This window comes from Marmota flaviventris, chromosome 18, assembly GCF_047511675.1.
Source record: "Marmota flaviventris isolate mMarFla1 chromosome 18, mMarFla1.hap1, whole genome shotgun sequence".
NCBI classification, from domain to species: Eukaryota; Metazoa; Chordata; class Mammalia; order Rodentia; family Sciuridae; genus Marmota; species Marmota flaviventris.
Window position 1 is genome coordinate 33,665,585 of NC_092515.1, and position 19,737 is coordinate 33,685,321.

Genomic DNA, 19,737 nt, shown 5'->3' on the forward strand with positions numbered 1-19,737 from the left:
GACAAAGAGCCCAAATTGAGACCCACACACCGCAATCAATGTTATGACCACAGAGTCTCCAGAGTTCCGGAGAGTGCACCAGGTTGGGGGACGGGGGTGGGGGGGACTGGACTGTCACAGCCCAAGGGCAGAGTGTCACTGGACCACAGGAGTCTACAGCCAGGCCTGTTCGTTTTCAGAAGCCGAAGACTTCTTTTGTCCTCTGCGGGAGGCTGGGGAGTAGGTTCCTGTGATCGTCCCACTCCCTCCACACCCCGCTCCACCCCAGCAGGAAAAGCCCAGTTCTGAAGCCTGGATCCCAAGCAAGGGGGACTTTTCGCTCTCCTCCCTCTGCGCGCAGCTTCTCAGAATGTTGGGTTGTCTCCTGTTTCAGAGGCCAAAGCGGCTCCAGAATCGAGGCCAGGTCCGACTCTGGAGTAAAGCAGCTCAGCTCTGGGGCTCGGGGTGTCCATCCTCCAGGGGGGTGACCTTGGCATCCGCTGCCTCGGCGCCAGGCTCCACGCTTGGTTCTTCTCCCTTGGACTGTTCTCCAGACTTCTGGGGCTCAGGCGCCACCTCGGTGCCCTTGCTGGAGTGGCACCCCATCTCAGTGGGACGCTGTGGGTCAGTGCCCCTGAACCCTCGGAGAGGAGGCAGGTACGTGCGCAGGGCGTCAGGAGCCAGAATTAAATAACCATCGGACCTCTGCTGCAGAGGGAGCTGGTTCGGTTTCTATGGCTACAAGGAGACGCCCCCGGTGCACAGGGAGCCCCCTGCGGAGTGGGCAGGGCTTGGAAGGTGGCCTTTCCAGAGAACCCGGCTGATTCCTGGCGGTGTGCCCCATTCATTCCACCGGAGGAATTCCCTTTTGTTTAGCTTCTTTGTAGATCCCCCACCACCACCACCACCACCACCACCTAGTTACCTGTAAACACAGCCTGCCTTCACACGCAACCAAGGCCCTGTTACCATGCAACAAGCCGTGGCCTCCCTTCTTCACATCCAGGTCTGCGAGTCACAGACCCCCACTTGCAAGCCAGCCCCTACCCAAAAAGCCAGGGTCACATCCAGGTCTGCGAGTCACAGACCCCCACTTGCAAGCCAGCCCCTACCCAAAAATCCAACTCCGCCCAGTGTGGAAGAATTCGGAGTCCAAGACAGTGGACCCAAACATATAGGTAATTAAAAGAAGAATAGGCAATGGGTGGTACTGTGTGCCAAGTACAGTTCACATTAATTAACTTGTTCACAACCCTGACAGGTAAGTTGGGGAATCTGGGGTGTTTTCAATTTTGTTTTGTTTTGTCTTGTCTTATTAGAAATCAAACCCAGGTGCACTTAACAATTGAGCAATATCCCCTGTTCTTTTTATTTTTTCATTTTGAGACAAGGTCTCACTAGGTTGCTGAGGCTGACATGGAACTGGAGATCCTCCCGACTCAGCCTCCCAAGCCTCTGGGATCACACACCTGCACCACAGCATCCAGCTCCATCCCTTTTCATTTTAAATTTTAAGACAGGGTCTCACTAAATTGTCCAGGCTGGCCTGGAATTTTCCATCCTCTTGCCTCACTCAGCCTTCAGAGTCACTGGGATTATAGGTGTGCACCACCACACCTGACAGTTTATATTATTTAATCCTTATTTACAGATTGAGACACTGAGGCACAGAGATTAAGTGATCTGAGGTAGTTACCAAGAGCCAGGAAAAAGAAGAGTTGAGATTCAAGCCCAAGTCATAAGCTTCCATCCTCTTTATCCCTATGCTAATTTTATTTTCTAATTTTTTTTTAGTCTTATCTAATTTTTTTTTTCTTTTTTGTGTTTTGAGGATCAAACCCAGAGCCTAGTGCATGCTAGGCAAGGGCTCTACCTCAGGCTGGTGCTGAGATTGTAACCCAAGGGTAGAGTGTTGCCTAGTGCACTAGTCCCTGAGTTGGATCGCTCTCTCTCACACACACACACCAAAAAAAAAAAAAAAAAAAAAAAACACAAAATTGCTCAGGCTGGCCTTGAACTTGTCTTCTGCCTCAGTCCCCCTAGTAGCTAGGATTACAGGATGACTCACCATGCCAGGCTTAATCTTATTTCTTTTAGAGACCCCATCAGGCCATCTTCATACACAGTGACAGGTATTATCCGCTAGGAAGTTGTCGATGTGTTGCCAGAGTCCGAGGCTAGGGAACCGGACTTCAGGTAAGTCCCAGCCCTCACCCCAAAAGAAAATCAAATGGCAAAAGTAATGATGAAATAGGAAAGGAATATAATATTCAGCATAGCCATACTGGAGAGACAAGGGGACTAGTAACATCGGCCCCGTCTTCAGGGGTACCGATATGAGCTTCAGGTTTAAATAGGGGAAGAAACAAAACTGTGGGGGCGGGGGGGGGGGGGCAGCCCAGTATGCACAGTCAAGCAGTGGTCGGTGGACCATTATCTCAGGATGGGTCAGGTGGGGTCTTGTCCACAATAAGAAACTTGCTTCTGCCTGGTTGGGGTGTAGGTAATTTTGACTCTTGTCACAAGCTGTTTATCCACCAGGTGACTGTAGGAGAGAATGACTCAGAGGAAGGACAAGTTAGAAAGGCAAGTTGGTGTTAGTTCCTCAGGTTTAGGGCAATGGCTGGAGACTTTTAGGTGCTGCTCCAGTGATCTGGAACAGGATGTTATAAGAGCTGTCAGTTGACAATCTGTTGATTATGATGTCCCTGTGATTCTCAGAATATCTTACTCTTATCCTGGTGCCTTTAGCCTTGAAAGGAGAGGATTACCAGCTTTACTCAAGGCTTAAGGTAGGAAAGGAAACAGATGCAAAATGAAGGCAGAGACGCAAGCTTTATCCTGCTTTGGGCTACCCAGTGGACATCTGCAGGCCCAAGTGAAGGGTCAGTGCTTTTAGCAAAACCAATCTCTAAGTCCTTTTACAATTATGCTTTGGATTTGAGACACATGGGTAAAGATTTTGAACGATCTCTGATGCAAACACGTGTGTGTGTGTTTGTGTGTGTGTGTGTGTGTGTGTGTGTGTGTGTGTGTTGCTGGGCTTCCTGCAGGCTAGGCAGGCTCTCTACTACTGAGCTACACCTCTGGCCCTGAGAAACCACTGCCCCGTACTGAGAATTGAACTCAGGGGCTCTTTACCACTAAGAAACATCCCCAGCCTTTTTTTCCCCCCTCAATTTTTATTTTGAGACCAATCCTCACTAAGTTGCTTAGGGTTTTGTTAAATTGCTGAGGCTGGTCTTGCCATCCTCCTGTCTCAGTTTCCTGGGTCTCTAGGATTCCAGGAATGGGCCACTATGTCCAGCCCCACAAACATTTTTTGAGTCTAGTGTGCTATAGATCTGGCATTAGGAATTCCTGTGATCTCTATTCTACCCTTGTTTTATTTTCTGATCACATAGTTTTCCTGTTCCTCACTCTTAACAGGGAACTGGTAATCCTGACCCAGCTCCTAGAAGGCTAGAAGGAGATCAAGCAGGCTGTGAAGTGACTTTTCAGAGAAGCAGGAGTTTTACAATGATTGTTTCCTGACTCCCCTGTGCATGCCCACCGCAGTCAGGTGACATCAACTCCCATTCACTTACAGAGGCCGGTGCATGCCAGCCTAGGGTTCTTACACAAACCCTCCTGGTTACTCCTCACAATCACCCAGTTCTATGAGGAAGTGTTACTAATCCCTCTTTAGAATTGAAATCCAGAATCCAGAGGGGTCAGTTTCGTTGCTCCAGGTTTGAGGTCATGAACCTGGTAAGCAGCCAGCTCAGGATACATACCCAGGATCTTCGGCTTCCAAAGCCAATCTCAAGCTCCCTTCTGCCTGTGCCTCCACTTAACACCATTCCTCCTGCCTGGACCTGGGCATTCAGTGGTCTGCAAGAATGTGGCTAAACTCACCTATAATTCTCCTCCTCCTCCTCCTCCTCCTTTTTTTTTTTTTTTTTAAATTCAGGACTGGGGATTAAGGATTGGGTCCTTGGCATGCTAGGCAAACATTATACCAATGAGCTGCACTCCAGCTCTTTTTATTTTGAGACAAGGTTTTAAGTTACGGAGGCTGACCTCAAACTTGCAATCCTCCTGCCTCAGCTCCCAAGTAGTTGAGATTATAGGAGGGCCTGGCTATAAATCACTTAAAAAAAAAAAAAGTGTACCTATAATCCCAGCAGCTCAGGACACTGAGGCAAGAGGATCACAAGTTCAGCCTCAGCAAAAGCAAGGCTCTAAGCAACTCAGTGAGACTCTGCCTCTAAATAAAATTCAAAATAGGGCTAGGGATGTGACTTAGTGGTCCAGTGCCTCTGAGTTCAATCCCCGGTATACCCCCCAAAAATAAAAAAAACTAAAAAAAAATTTTAAAAGCTTCTTGCCAACTGGGCTTAATAGTGTGACAATTAGGAAGATCAGACGTCAGATGATGTTGTCAGTTTCAATCTGCCATATAAATGCCAAAGTACATTGTGGGGGTGATAAAATACAAGAGGAACCTCCATTTACCTCCAATTCAGAGACCCTCACTAGGGCAAATCCTCATTTGGGAATTGAGCTTGTAAGGCCAACAGTCCTCTGGTGAAGCCTCCGAATTAATTTTTACTGAACCCAAGTGAAAGCAAGAGGCAGGCAGCAGCAGCTCCAGGATCCGGGAAAGAACATCTTGAATTGGGCAGGGATCTGTTCTGAGGCACAGTCAACAAGAACCAATGAAGGCTACTTTGCCAGGTGAACGGGGTAAGAGTCCTTGGCTGGTTTCTGGCCTCACCACATGCAGGACTGGTTATATAATCTACGGGGCCAAAAAATGTGGGCCCCGTCTTTGAATGTTCAAAAGTCTTCAGGATTTCAACAATGACAGCAAAACTTTAAATGAATGAAGAAAAGGGCCAGCTTTGTGGACCACATCTAACATCTTCCTCCACTTCTAGAAATGGATTTGCCACCGATGAAGACTATTATTTGCCAGATCCACCAGCTGACTTGGCTCAGGAAACACTGCCCTAGGAATAGAATGAGGCCAAGACATGGAGTTGGGACAGTCCCAAGATGGATAGGACCTCAGTAGGACACATTCAAAATGCTTCCAGCTTTCACTGACTCCCTAGGTAAAACAACTTTAAACCAAAACTCTTGCGTCTGAGGGATCTCAGAAATAAGATGGTTTACTCAGAAAAAGTACTAGGTTCTGAGACAAGCTTTTTTTTTTTTTTGAGAGAGAGAGAAAGAATATTTTTTAATATTTATTTTTCAGTTTTCGGTGAACACAACATCTTTATTTTATTTTATGTGGTGCTGAGGATCAAACCCAGCGCCCCGCGCATGCCAGGCGAGCGCATTACCGCTTGAGCCACATCTCCAGCCCCTGAGACAAGCTTCTGAAAACTACCAGCAGCAAGGCTAGATTGCAGCTGGAAGAATATCCACTAGAACAGAACTAAGCATTTTTTTATAACAAAAATTTGTTTTTGTTTTTTTTTAAATTGAGCAATTTTAATTTACAAAGTAGTAGAAACAGAATGTGAAAAGATATGTTTAACTCCAATAACTCTTTTTTGAAGGTGGGTACTAGGGATTGAACTCAGGAGCACTCAACCTCTGAGCCAAATCCCCAGTCCTATTTTGTATTTTATTTAGAGACAGGGTCTCACTGAATTGCTTATTGCCTTGTTTTGCTGAGGCTGGCTTTGAACTCGCGAAACTCCTGCTTCAGCCTCCTTGAGCAGCTGGGATTACAATGTAGAATTTCCAAATGTAGAATTAAATTGAATATGCCTCACCATTTTTTTGGTTTTATTTGGATCCAAAACTATCAACCACAGATATAGAAACTATGAGGAATCTTTTGTCTGCCCAGGAAACCATATTAAGGAAAATCAGGACCTCCAAACACACATACTTGGGTGATTATTCTCCTGTGAAAACTTTTAGAATAAACTGGGATGACTGAATATTGGAAAGTTTCATTTTTAGAATAACAAGAGAAGGAGAAAAAAGTTTAAAGCCCTTTTTCTATCTAATGTGTTAATAATGTTAAGACTTCAACATTATTAGAAATTCATCCTCTACCTGTAATCAGTCGAATATGAACACAAAGCTGGAATAGCATCCCCAACAAAGTTCAAGATTAAGTAAATCTGAAATCAAGGTATATAGTTGATTTTCCTCTTATCCTAATGTGTGTGTGTGTGTGTGTGTGTGTGTGTGTGTGTGTGTGTGTGGTTTTCTTTTGAATTGAGGTTTTAACCCAAGCATGCTTTCTCACTGAGCTGTATCCCAGTCCTTTTATTTATTTATTTTTATTTCTTATTTTTTCCAGACAGGATTTCCCTAAGTTGCAGAGGCTGACCTCAAACTTTAGATCCTTCTGCCTCTGCCTCCCAAGTGGCTAGGATTACAAGTGTGCATCCCCATGCCCAGTTTATAATAAAAATTTGGCAAAGGAAGGCATAAATTGTTCACAACAAACCTATTGGCTACGGATAAAAGGAATGGGATTGCACAATGTAGGGAATGCTTTAAGACAGAAGCTTGGTCTATAAGAAGCAATTGGTAGCTGGGCACAGTAGTATACCCCTGTAATCCCAGCAGCTCTGGAGACTGAGGCAGGAGGATCACGAGTTCAAAGCCAGCCTCAGCCAAAGTGAAGTGCTAAGCAACTTGGTGAGACTCTGTCTCTAAATAAAATACAAAATAGGGCTGGGGATGTGGCTCAATGGTCGAGTACCCCTGAGTTCAAATCCCTGGTACCCCCCCCAAAAAAATAAATAAAATGATTTAAAAGGACTGGGGATGTGTCTTAACAATAGTTCAATCAAAAGAAATAAAGAAAAAGAAAGGGAGGGGAGAAAGAAAGAGCAAGAGAGAAAGAAAGAAAGTAAAGAAGGAAGGAAAGAGGTGCTGGGATTGTGGCTCAGTGGCAGAGCACTTGCCTCATGCATGTGAGGCCCTGGGTTCTATCCTCAACACCACATAAAAATAAATAAACAAAATAAAGATATTGTGTCCAAGTATAACTAAAAAAATTAAAAAGAAAGAAAAAGCAGTTGGTGCCTCTGGACTGGTTGAGGTTAACAGTCCAAAGATCTTATATATGAACAGAGTACGGTGGCTCTGGTGGTTGGGTGTGATGGGATTTAAACCAAGGTTTCCATGTAAACAGTCTTTTTGCTGGTTTGGCCTTAGCAGATGTTTACTGATTAACTTCCTTTAACTCTCCCCGGCACCCAATTCTTTGGCAATTAAATTTGGTAAGGACATGTCAATTTTTTAAATCACACAACATAAAAATCACAAAAACTGCCTAGAAAAAATACTGACATGTGGCCATATGTTAGTAAGGTTGTGGAACTTATTTTCACAGATCACTGGTGTGAATACGAGAGTACAGCCATTTGGGGAAGAGACTGGCAGGTTTTTCATTATTGTAGTGCTGTTTATCTATCCTAGGGACTCCTGCATGCTAGGCAAGTACTCTACTACTGATGTCCTCATCCCTGGCAGTTTCTTATAAAATCAAATACACATTCGCCAGTGGGTGAGTATTAGTGGGCTGGGACCACTGTAAGTAAATACTACAGGTGTGTAGCTTAATCACAGATGTTCATTTTCTCACAGTTCTGGGGCTAGAAGTTCATGACCAAAGTGCCAGCAAAGTTGATTTCTGATGAGGTCTCTTTTCTGGGCATGTAGATGGCCACCTTTTTTTTTTTTTTTTTTTTTTTTGGTAACAAGGAAAGAACCCAGGGGCACTTAACCACTTAGCCACATCCCCAGCCCTTTTTTTGTTTTATGTTTTGTTTGGGGTTTTGGGGTTTTGCTTTTGGTTTTTTTTGTTTTTTGTTTTTTTGGTTTTTTTTTGCTTTTTGTTGTTGCTGTTTTATTCTAATTAGTATTATGTTTTTTGTTTGTTTGTTTTTGTTTTTGTTTGAGGCAAAGCCTCATTAAGTTGCTTAGGGCCTCCCTAAATTGCCTAGGCTGACTTTGAACTTTTGAGGCTGGCTTTGAACTTTTGATCCTCCTGCCTTAGCCTCCTGAGCCACTGGGATTACAGGCCTGTGCCAGTGGACCGGCTTTCTCCTTCCCCCCGCCCCCCTCTGGGGCTGGGGCTAGGGCTGGAACCCGGGGCCTTGACCATGGTAGGCAAGTGCTCTACCACTGAGCTACACCTGGCCCCTCTTCTTTTTTTTAATGGAGACTTGCTCTTCATTTTAAAAAAAGAAAGTCAGATCTCAGAACATAACTTTATTGTTGTTTAAAAAACAATGAGGACTGGGATTGTGGCTCAGTAGTACAGCACTTGCCTAGCATGTGTGAGGCACTGGGTTCGATTCTCAGCACCGTGTATAAATAAATAAATAAAACAGAGGTCCATCAACAATATAAATTATATATATATATATATATATATATATATATATATATATATATATATATATATATATATAAAATAGCAAGGATGGTGGAATGTGATGGACATAAATATACAAAATACATGTATGAAGACTTGAATTGGGTGTCAACATACTTTATATACAAACAGTGATATGAAAATTCGTGGTATATATGTGTATTAAGAATTGTAGTGCAAAAAAAAACAAAGTACATGTATAAAGTCATGAATTGGCGTGAACATACTTTATATACAGAGATATGAAAAATTGTGCTCTATATGTGTAATAAGAATTGTAATGCATTCTACTGTTGTGTTTTTTTAAAAAAAATAAAATCAATAAAAGATAATAAATAAATTTTTTAAAAAATTAAAAACTGGGAGTGTGGCTCAGTGGTAGAGGGCTTGCTTAGCATGTAAGAAATCCTGAGTCGGATCTCTAACACTGAAAGTGAAAAAATGGAGAGACAGAGACAAACAAACAAACCTATCCCTTTGAAGAAAGCAAAAGGCAAAACAACAAAGCAAAAAAGATGAAATAAAAATGAGAGCACCTCATCCAGTCCCTTATCAGTCTTATGCACAGAGCACTGTGTCCAGCACAGAGCAGATGTTCAGTAAACAGGAGTGAAGTTTTCCAGGGCATCTGCTCTGGAATCATCTAATCCAGATTCAAGACCTAGTTAACTAATTCTATCTCAAGTTAATGAAACACAATGAGTCCCAGTTTCTTCCTTGATACAATGAGGAAAAAAAATTACAATGTCTACTCTATAAGATGAGTGAGAATTAAACTAGTCCAACTAAAATTCTTAGTGTCTAATATTATGGCAAAGTTTTTGTGTATGTTTGTTTTTTGGATGTTGTTGTTTGATTTTGCAGGGCCAGGGATTGAACCCAGGGCTTTGATTCACTACCACTGAGCTATAACCCCAGATCCTATCATTATTATTATTATTATTTACTTATTTATTTATTTTAGTAGTAGTTGTACACGATACCTTTATTTTATGTATTCATGTGATGCTGAGGATCGAACCCAGTGCCCAGCAAGCGCTCTACCACTGAACTACAATCCCAGCTCCTCCTATCAGTATTGCCTCTCCTTCTACCTATCAAGCAATGTGCCACCCCTCAAGGAGACCACAACCTTCAGGGAAAACACAACCTTCAGGGAAAACAGAGCTGCTTGTTGATTAACTTGGCAGTTTCCAGAACATTCCATGATTGGTAGAATGAGGAAAATGCCAGGAGACCTCCTAGGAGAAAGTCATTAGGAAGCCTTCAGTCTCATTGTGATGCCAGGCGTTGGAATCCTGGCCTTGTAATCCAGCACTCTGCCCAGGCATGCTTTGGGGCACAGAGGTGGGGAGGGAGCTCTTGCAGGGACTAGGGCAAGGGTAGAGTGGAAGTGACTCACCAGCACTTAAAAGTGAAAGAACGGGAAGTTACCTGCCAGCTGGTACATGTCAGAGGCTGTCAGCACTTCTCTGACCCGTTCACCTTCACCAGGGCACCAGGCTAATGAGTAGGGTGGTACTGGCCCCTGTCTGTGACCCCCCATCCTTCCTCCTACTCCCACCTCTTGCCCCTGTAGGCATTACTCCCAGGTGACACCTCCTCCTCTGCCCTTGATGTTCACTTTGACCAGATTACACCAGGACAGAGTGCAAAGATTAAGTAGGCACACACACCGGGTAAACCAGGAGGCTAACAGAGTGGGGGTGGGCTGGGCTGATGGATGGCCCAGGCTTCACTATCACATATCGACTCAAATTTCCACTGGTGACATTATCCCTAAGTGTTGTCACAGAGATAAACTGTCAGGATTAAGGAAGACACTCCCCATGCAACTTTGCAACACTTGTGTCTCCACCACCAGACCTCTCTGCCTTCGGTGCTCTGTAAATAAATATTCTTTTCTTTGTTGTTGTTGTTATTGTTGTCTTGCTATATTGCCCAGGCTGGCATTATATAGGCATGCATGCACCACTGCACATGGTTTAAATAGACATTTCTTATATATTCTGTACTTAACCCATGGAGAACTCAATTATATCTAGTTCTGTTTTTTTTTTTCCTGTGTGTGTGTGTGTGTGTGTGTGTTAAAAATGTTAATGTGTTATGGGCTGGGGTTGTAGCTCAGTGGTTGAGCACTTGCCTTGCATGTGTGAGGCACTGAGTTCAGTCCTCAGCACCACAAAAAAATAAAATAAAGAAAAATGTTACATTAAAAGTGAATTCAACCAGGACAGCGATTTTTGCATTTTGTTCTTCCATATATCCCGTGTAGAAATGTCTGACATACAGCAGGTGCTCAGTTAATGTTTGTTGAACTAAAAAAACAAAAAAACAAAAAACCGAAATGTAAACATGCTAAACAGCCCACTGCCTGCCCCCCCCCCCTTTTTTTTGCTGTGTGTATGTGTTACTGGGGATTGCTCCCAGGACTTTGTGCATGCTAGGTAAAAGTACTCTACCACTGAGCTACATCCCCGGCCCTTTTTATTTGATTTTGAGACAGGGTCTGGATAAACTGCACAGGCCTTCAACTTGAAATCTTCCTGCCAAAGCTTCCCAAGTAGCTGGAATTACAGGTGTGTTCACCATGCCCAGCTAGTCCACCAGTTTTGTAACTGTTTTGCCATGTCTTCATTAAAAAAAAAAAAAAAAAAACTGGGAGCCTTAGAAAAGGGAGGTGGCTGAGGGTCCCCACTACTCTCAATATCTGGCAATGGGACATTCCCTTTCATTAAGTGTCATCTGAACCCAATTATCAGGTAATAAATTATAGTGCTCCCTCCACCCAAGGAGACAACTGGAAATGGGATGGGGAGCTTTTCGTGTCACAATGATGAAGGATGGGTGCTGGCCTTCAGTGGTAAGAAGACGGGGATACTTAATGGCCTCCAGTACCAGGATGGGCCCCATTCAAAGAAGTGTCAATGGCACCCGGGTGAGAAACACTACTGGGGTTGCCAACTCCTGTGGCGCCCCATTGTGTCTCTCTGACAGTACAGGGATGGACACAGAGTGGATGTTTAACTAAGTTGAATGCGAATGGAGGGAACAAGGTACTTTGGCCAGGGGTGAGAGGTGTCAAGAAAAAAGGGTTACTGGTAAAGGAAAGACTTCCTTGGGTTTGAGCAAAAAACCCTTTGCATTTTCTGATGCCCCTGGCATGGCTAAGAGAAGTTACGCCAAATTGCGGTGCAATGAAGGCTGCTGGATGAAACGAAAGATCCCTGAGCCCAGCCAGGAAAATCAGAATGGATACTACGCCAGGGGCTAGGGTCTGGTTCATGCTCCCAAGAAAATGTAGAGCAAGTTCAGGTCCCAGGGCCCTCTCCCGGGCGAGGGTGGTCCCGCCCAGGCCGGATCTGCGCCCTTGGGTTCGCAGTGCATTGGAAAACCGCCCACGTGGGAAGCCCTGCATTTCCGCCCTGCACTGCACTCCCACCTCCCAGCCCCAGTCTCCGCGCGGCCGCCCGGTGTCCACTAGGTGGCGCCTGCGCTCTAGCGGGCGCCTCCTGGGCGCAGGCGAAAGAGACAGATGGAACCTGAGTCCTAGGATTCCTAGGACTGGAGGGCAGCGCCGGCAGCCAAGGTAGGATTCCTGAGTCGCGGGCATTTCCCTAGAATCTTCGAGGGTGGGGTGGGCAGCGTGGCGGCCGCGGAACGCTGCTTGTGATCTGCAGAGACAAACAGAGACGTGGGAGCGTGTTGTTGCCTAGGGGGATCGGGAGACCTGCAGTCTCGGAGCTGGGCCTAAGAGCGGAGCAGAACACCAGGTCGTTTGCAGGCAAGCATCCTCCCTGAGCTCGGGCCTCTGGAAGGCTTGCTCAGATCCCCACACGACAAGCCCCCAATGCAGAAGGGAGTTACTGCTGTCCAAAAAGCCTCCAGCGCTGGAGCTGAGCGCTGGTCGGGTGCATAGCACTACTTCTCAAACTTGGGTGCATATTGGCACGGCTCAGGGAGCAGTAAACATGCTGACGCCCCAGTTCAACATCCCCTGCTCCCAGAGACTCGGATGTAATTGGTCTGGGTTGGGCCGTGGACATCTGGATATTGAAAGCTTCCCCGGGAGCTTGGCATAGTTGTCTGTAATCCCAGCTACTACGGAAGCTGAGGAAGGAGGATCGCAAATTGGAGGCCCACCTGGGCAATGTAGTGAGACCCTCAGCAACTTAGCTGAGACTGTCTCGATTTTTTTTTTCCTTTAAAAAAAAAAAAAGGGCTGGTGATGTGGCTCAGGGTTAGAGTGTCTAGCGTGCGTATGGGAGGCCCTCGTTTTAATCCCCAGTTCCGAAGAAGGGAAAAAAAATAGCTTCCCAGAAGATTCCAGCTTACAGTCAGATTTGAAGATCATTGATCTAGAGTTCGAGAAAGGCCGAGAATGTTTAGTTACAGGTTAAAATGATCTCCTTATCCTTCATGAAGAAGGATATACCTCTGCCTTTGGGCTATCAAACCCAAAGTAACCAGTCAAAACCCCACTCCCAACAGGACTTGTTCTGAAAGCCCCCGAAGTGGGCAGGGGCTGGCTCCCAGTGCATGCCTGTAATCCCAGGGGCTTGGAAGCCTGAGGCAGGAGGATAACAATTTAGGGAGGCCCTGACTCAAAATCAAAAGGACTGGGAATGTAGCTCAGTGGTAAAGTGCCCCTGGGTTCAATCCCCAGTAATACCCCCCCCCAAAAAAAAAAAAAGTGGACAGGGAACAGAAATACAGCAATGTGGACAGTGGAAAATGTTTCCAGGAGGATGGGGAGTGAATGGGTTTCTGTCCCACCCTGATCCCAGAGAAGTTCAGGAAAATGTAACTGAGCAGGCAGAGTAAGGAACCTTAAAACTAGTAAAAACGACGCCTTATGTTTTATATAAAAGCAAAATTTTACCAGCAAGGGCTTGGAGTCCCACAGAGTCACCTCTTCCTTAAGTATGACCCCAGACAATTCACTGAACCACCCTTACCTTCAGTTTCCTCATCTGCAAAATGTGTATGGTAATATAAAACTCTTAGGGTGACTGTGAGAATTACTAAGAATGAAAGCCAGAGTTTACGTAGGAGTCACTCTGTGCCAGACAATTCTAAACGCTTTCTCTGCTTTGCCACTTTGACCCCTCACCATAACCCACAGGGTAGTAAATGAGGACTAGAAGTATTGCACTTGAGAGTTGAAGAAAGTGGCACATACCTGCCATCCCAGGGACCTGGGAGGCCGAGGCTGAAGGATCACAAGGTCAGGACAGCCTTGGCAATTTGGGGAAGCCCTGTCTTAAAATAAAAAATAGAAAGGTTTGGGGAGGCCAAGCTTGGTGGCACCCGCCTGTAATCTCAAGGCTCCGAGGGGCTGAGGATCAAAGCCAGCCTCAGCAAAAGTCAGGCAGTAAGAAACTGGGTGAGACCCTGTCTCTAAATAAAATACAAAATAGGGCTGGGGATGTGGCTCAGTGGTTGCATCCCTGCCCCAAGGTTAATCCCCTGTAGCCTCCCTTCCCCCCAAAAACAGTCTGGGGATGTAGTTCAGTGCTGGAGTGCCCCTGGGTTCAATCCCCAGTACAAAGAGAGAAAGCTGGGATTTAGAGGGGGCCAAAACACTTGCTTGATTACATAAGTAATTAGACAAACTTCTGTATTAGAATCCAGGCACACTGCCTTGACAATTCATGTGCAAAAGAACAGTATCCTGGTGGGTCCCTTGCTTAAAGAATAGGAAGACAACACTTAGCACAGGTGCAGGTGAATGGGGTCTCCATATAATGCTTGGCTATCTATGTCCATCTTGAACGTGAGTAAAGCATTTCCATTGAATTGACTCCCTCCCTCATTGGTAATATATTTATTATTGAGACCCCACCATATGCCAGGATGTTTTCCAAATGCTGGAGACCCTCAGTGAATTCACACTCTAATGAACAGGAGAAACAAAAAGAAAGTACAGTTGATCCATTCTTTGCAAATTCATGACTCCCTAAAATTTGTTTGTAACCCTCAGATCAAAATCCCCAGCACTTTCCCAGTCACATATGAACTTAGCAAAGCAACAAAAAAGTTGTCACCGACACACATGTTCTCAGCTGAGGTCAAACAAAGGAAGTCCTCCCTTCTTGTTCCAGCTCTCACTCTACAGGAAGTCTCTGGCTTATGACAGCCCGATGTGACAATTTTCCAGTGTTATGATAGTGTCAGAGCAATGCTTGCTCCTTCAGTAGAAACCATACTCCAAATTCTGAATTTTGATCTTGTCCTGAACTGATGGTAGATATGCAGTACCATACTTTTTGAGGGATGCTGGACAGCAGCCACGAGTTGCAGCCCTATCAATCATGGGATCATGACAGGGAAATGGTCAGTACTGTATACACAGTGTACTGTGTGGCTGAGCTGTAATGTTCAGGAGGTTGGGTATTCTATTTTATTTTATTTTTAATTTTTTAGTTGCAGATGGACACAATATCTTTATTTTATTTATTTATTTTTATGAGGTGCTGAGGATCAAACCCAGGGCCTCACACATACTAGGCAAGTGCTCTACCACAAAGCCACACCCCCCAGCCCAGGTTGGGTATTTATTTCTAACTTACAATATTTTCTTCTCTTTTTCTTTAATTAATTAATTAGTTAATTTTGGCGGTATTGGGGATTGAACCAGGGCTTCTTGCTTGACTTAATATTTTCAGTATAGGTTTATTGGGATATAACCCTATTGCAAGTTGAGGAGCGTCCATATAGACAAATGTCCTTTTTGTGATTTGTTTTTGTTTGGTTTTGATACTGGGGATTGAACCCAGGGCACTTGACCATTGAGCCACATCCCCAGCCCTATTTTATTTTTTTATTTTAAGACTAACTTGCTTAGGGCCTCAGTAAGTTGCTAAGGCTAAGTTTGAATTTGTGATCCTCCTGCCTCAGCCTCCCGAGTTAGTGGGGTTACGGGTATGCACCACCACACCCAGCCTTCTGTGGTTTGTTTGGTGGTTTGCATGTGTGTGCACGTGTCATGTGGGTGGCTTGGATGTTTAAAGTGGTCCCCAAGCCTAGTGCTAGAATTACTGTCTGGTGTCCTGAGCACAAGAAGATTTTGACGTGCCTTATGGAGAAAACACGTGTCAGATAAGCTTTACTCAGGCATGAGTTGTAGCTGTTGTCTGAGTTCAATGTTATGAAACGATATATATTGAAAAAAGATGTCTTGGGGCTGGGAATGTAGGTCAGTGGTGGAGTGCTTGGCTTGTGTGCTGAAGTCCCTGGGTTCAATCCCCAGAAGCACAAAAATGAGGGGGGAAATGTTTTTAAACAGTAATACACATAAAAGCACCCCCCACACAAAGGTTATATATTCATCAGCCAGATGGTGGTGGGAGAGGAAAAAAGTGTTTCAGGCAGAAAGAATACGAAGTGCAAAGGGCTAGAGGTGGCCAGGAGCATGTGAGGGGAGGACCTGTGGGGGTCAGAGGAAGCAGAAGTCAATAATGCAATGATATGCTGGAGTGGTAGACAGGGGCGGGGGGGGGGGGCAAGTGACACTTTTGTGGAGAGCTCTCACCTCATCTGATTAGCACAGTAATACTGGCAGGCCACACAGGATCGTTTCCACCTTTGAGATATAACAAAATAGATGAACCATGCTATTAAATGATTCACGCAGAGTTCTACTGCTAATGTGTAGCAACACCCCCACGTCATCTCAATCTACTGTTGAGAGGATATTGGGTTATTCATCAGAGATCTCTCATCATGGTCCTGGGCTGGAGGTTTGGTTTGGTTGGGGGAGAAATTAGTAACCAAGTGGTGGCAAAAAAAAGCCATCAAGCTTGGGTGAAATCACCTGAGACAGTGGCAGAGTGTAGAGAAGAAAAGTTCTCAGGTCTTTTTTTCTTTTTCTTTTCTTTTCTTTTCTTTTTTTTGAGACGTGTCTCACTATATTGCTCCAGCTGATCTTGAACTTGTGAGCTGAAGTGATCCTCCTGCCTTAACTTCCTGAGTAGCTGAGATTACAAGCATGCTTCGCTAAGCTCGGCTCTGTCCTTTTCAAAATGAAAATATTCCTGGTATAAAGACATTAATGCCTCAGTGAAAGAGTCCTGGATACCTGCAGAAAGTGGAAGGAGCATTGAGGGTGTCATAGAGATGTTCAGAGAGGAAATGGAAAGTTTTATTCAAACTGCTCACTAAATACTTGGTCTGGGATGGGCCTTGCCCTCAATGGAGCAACCAGGCCTTTTGTTCCTGCAGGAAAATGATCTTGAACAAGGATCAGCAAACTTCTTCTGTAAAGGTCTGGCTGGTAAATATTCAGAGTCTTGTGGACTTTATAGTTTCAGCTGCAACTTCTCAACTCTGCTTTATGGTACGAAAGCAGCCATAGAAGCCATGTATGGTGGTGCATGTCTGTAATCCCAGTGGCTTGGGAGGCTGAGGCAGGAGGAACACAAGTTCAAGGCCAGCCTCAGGAATTTAGCAAGACCCTGTCTCAAAATAAAAAATAAAAAGGGCTGGGGATGGGGGTGTGGCTCAGTGGTTAGGTGCCTGTAGGTTCAATACCTAGTACCAAAAAAAAAGCTACCGTAGAGGGTATGTAAACAGGTGTATGCTAATAAAACTTTATAGACAGTAAAGTTTGGGTATCATATAACATGGGGGGGGCTTTACTTTTGGGGGTGCTGGGGATTAAACATAGTGCCTTGTACATGTTAGGCAAGTATTCTACCACTGAACTATAACCACAACCCCAAATTTAGAATTCTTTTTTCTTTTTTGAGTTGGGATCTCACTGTGTTTCCCAAACTAACATCAAATTCTTGAACTCAAGTGACTCTTCTGCCTCAGCCTCCCTGGTAGCCAGCCGAGGCTATAGGCATGTGTGGTACCATACCTGCTGTTTCAGATAATTTTCATGTGTCAAAAAGTGTGTGTGTGTGTTTATTTATTTATTTATTTATTAGCACTGGGGATTGAGCCCAGGGATGCTCTACCACTTAGCTAGATCCCTTAGGCCTTTTTAAATTTTATTTTGAGACAGGATCTGGCTAACTTGCCCCCGATGGCCTTAGTATCCCAAATTACTATGAACAGGCAAGTACCACCACACCAGATTGTTTTTCTTCTTTTAATTCTTTTCAACCATTAAAAATTGAAAAGCTCTTCTTAGCTTACAGGCTTTATGAGGGCAGGCAGTGGGCTGGATATAACCATGGACTGTGGTTTTCCGACCCCCTTTTTTTTTAATTAATATACATATTTAGTTGTTGATAGAACTTTATTTTTATTTATTTGTATGTGGTGCTGAGAATCGAACCCAGTGCCTCACACATGCTAGGCAAGCGCTCCACCACTGAGCTACAAACCCCAGCCCTCTGGTTTGCCAACTCTTGATCCTGAATCATAGGACTGGGGTGCTGAAGGATTCTGAATCCCCATCAACTTGAATCGCCCCTGACCCATGTATCTCCAATGAACTTCCTCAGCCGTTTCTATAGTGTTCCAATAAACTGGAACTTACCAGCTGATTGGTCGACTTGTTCTATCATCAGAAATTTAAAACCGTGCCACGGTTGGAGTTTCCCCAAAAGCAAACCATGAGACAAGGATCCAGGTGCCAGAAATTTATTTGGGAAGTGATCCCAGAAAGCCCAATGGGAGCAGTGAACCAAAGCAGGGAAAAGACCAATAAAGGATGTGCTGATGAGTGAGGGACCACTGGGCCACGGGCTCCATCCCTCAGCGACAGTTGGACAGGCTGTGGAACACGTCTCAGCAGTGACCCAGAAGTGCTGGGCACAGTGGCACAGGTCTGTGATTCCAGAGAATTGGGAGGCTGAGGCAGGAGGATTGCAAGTTCGAGGGCAGCCTCAGCAACTTAGTAGAAATAACATAATAAACTAGAAAGGACTGGAAGGGAGGCTCAGTGCTTGGGTTCCATCTCCAGGACAAAAATAAACACATAAATAAATAAATAAAGGTATCCCAGAAGAGGCCAAGAAGCTGGGGTATTTCCTCTAATTCTAGACTCACTCTTTAGGCCTGCTGCTGAGCCTGCTCTGCCTGACACATCTGGCCTATACCTCTGATGTCTGTTGTACACACCCTGGAGCCAGAACATGACCTAAGGCGCAAAGAAGCCAGAGGCATCCAGTGCATCTGGAAAGCGTCTGCTTTAACTTCAGGGATGCGCTGGGGAGTAGGGGTGGGTGGAGCACCCACCTCATGTGCTAGGACGTGCGTCTGACAGTTCTTTCTGGCATACCACTAACTGGGTGCCTTGTGAGATGATTTGATGTGGCACAAAGAGAAGACCAGGCACCAAGGACTCTGGAGTCTCACAATAGGAAAGGTGTTTCCTATTAAGCCGTCTCTCTTCATTTTTTTCCGCCCTGAACTGGGGATTGGAATTGAACTCAGAAGCACTCTACTACTGAGCTACACCCCTATCCCTTTTTCTTTTACTTTCAAACTTCTTATATTTATTATTTATTTATGGTGCTGGGGATTGAACCCAGAGGCACTCTACCACTGAGCTACATCCCCATCATCCCTTTTTAAATTTTATTTTGAGGCACGGTCTTACAAAATTGCACAGGCTGGTCTCGAATGTGTGATCCTCCTGCCTCAGCCTCCAGAGTAGTTGGAATTACAGTTGTGCAGCACTGTACCCAGTTGAACCTTCTCCTTGAGGGTGCCCTCCTGCCTCTCCAGCACCCTCAGGCTGCCCTCGCTCCCCAGAGCAGGTGCCCCAACCACAGGGGCCTTTCACTTCCTCAAACTTACCAGACTGAATTCCTTATGACGGGTCCATGAGAAGTCTCAGCGAACTGCATGCAGCAAGGCTCAGGTAGTACTTGCTCTTCTCTCTTTGAACTGAAAAGACAGCAGTCCTCCATTCAGCATGTGCCACTGGCAAGAGTAACTGTAATAATTTAGTAACATTATAACAGTAACAGTTTTGCCCAAGGCTCTGGGTTCAATCCCCAGCACCAGAACGAAATAAAAGTAATAATTTAATCACGTTATGTTTATCTTTGTAATTTCCTCCCATGTATGACCAGTGTTATTGACTTTTTATTATAGAAGTAATATAAATTAGGACTGGGGGTGTGGCTTATCAGTATAGTGTTTGCCTAGCATTCACAAAGCCCTAGGTCTCATCCCTAGTTCCACCAAAAAATAAAAAATAAAAATAAGTTTCCTTCAAAATAAATTAATAGGGGCTATGGATATGGCTCAGAAAGTAGAGTACTTTCCCAGCATGCATGAGGCCCCAGGTTAGATCCCCAGCACCACACAAATAGTTTTCCCTACCCTTCCACATTTCCCTCATTTTACAAGGGCACGGGCAAAGGGCACCTTGCACAAGATTTACAACTGTGAGC

At 44.9% G+C, this 19,737-nt stretch overlaps 2 protein-coding genes across 2 annotated transcripts in view; one reads left to right on the forward strand and one right to left on the reverse strand.

The window, feature by feature from the left end:
- Positions 1 to 426: 426 nt before the first annotated feature.
- Positions 427 to 585, reverse strand: Chd9nb (CHD9 neighbor). The gene has a single exon (XM_071604901.1). It carries the CDS (start codon positions 583 to 585, stop codon positions 427 to 429), a length of 159 nt encoding a protein of 52 aa, XP_071461002.1.
- An 11,316-nt stretch (positions 586 to 11,901) lies between these two features.
- Positions 11,902 to 19,737, forward strand: part of Chd9 (chromodomain helicase DNA binding protein 9) — a 248,958-nt gene continuing 241,122 nt past the window's right edge. Inside the window, exon 1 of the mRNA XM_071604701.1 lies at positions 11,902 to 11,969. The gene's annotated coding sequence lies outside the window, so the exon portion shown is untranslated. The remainder of the gene's footprint in view (positions 11,970 to 19,737) is intronic.

Excerpts from the sequence above, each read along its gene's own strand:
- Chd9nb (XM_071604901.1), bottom strand. The coding sequence starts at position 585 with ATGGGGTGCCACTCCAGCAAGGGCACCGAGGTGGCGCCTGAGCCCCAG.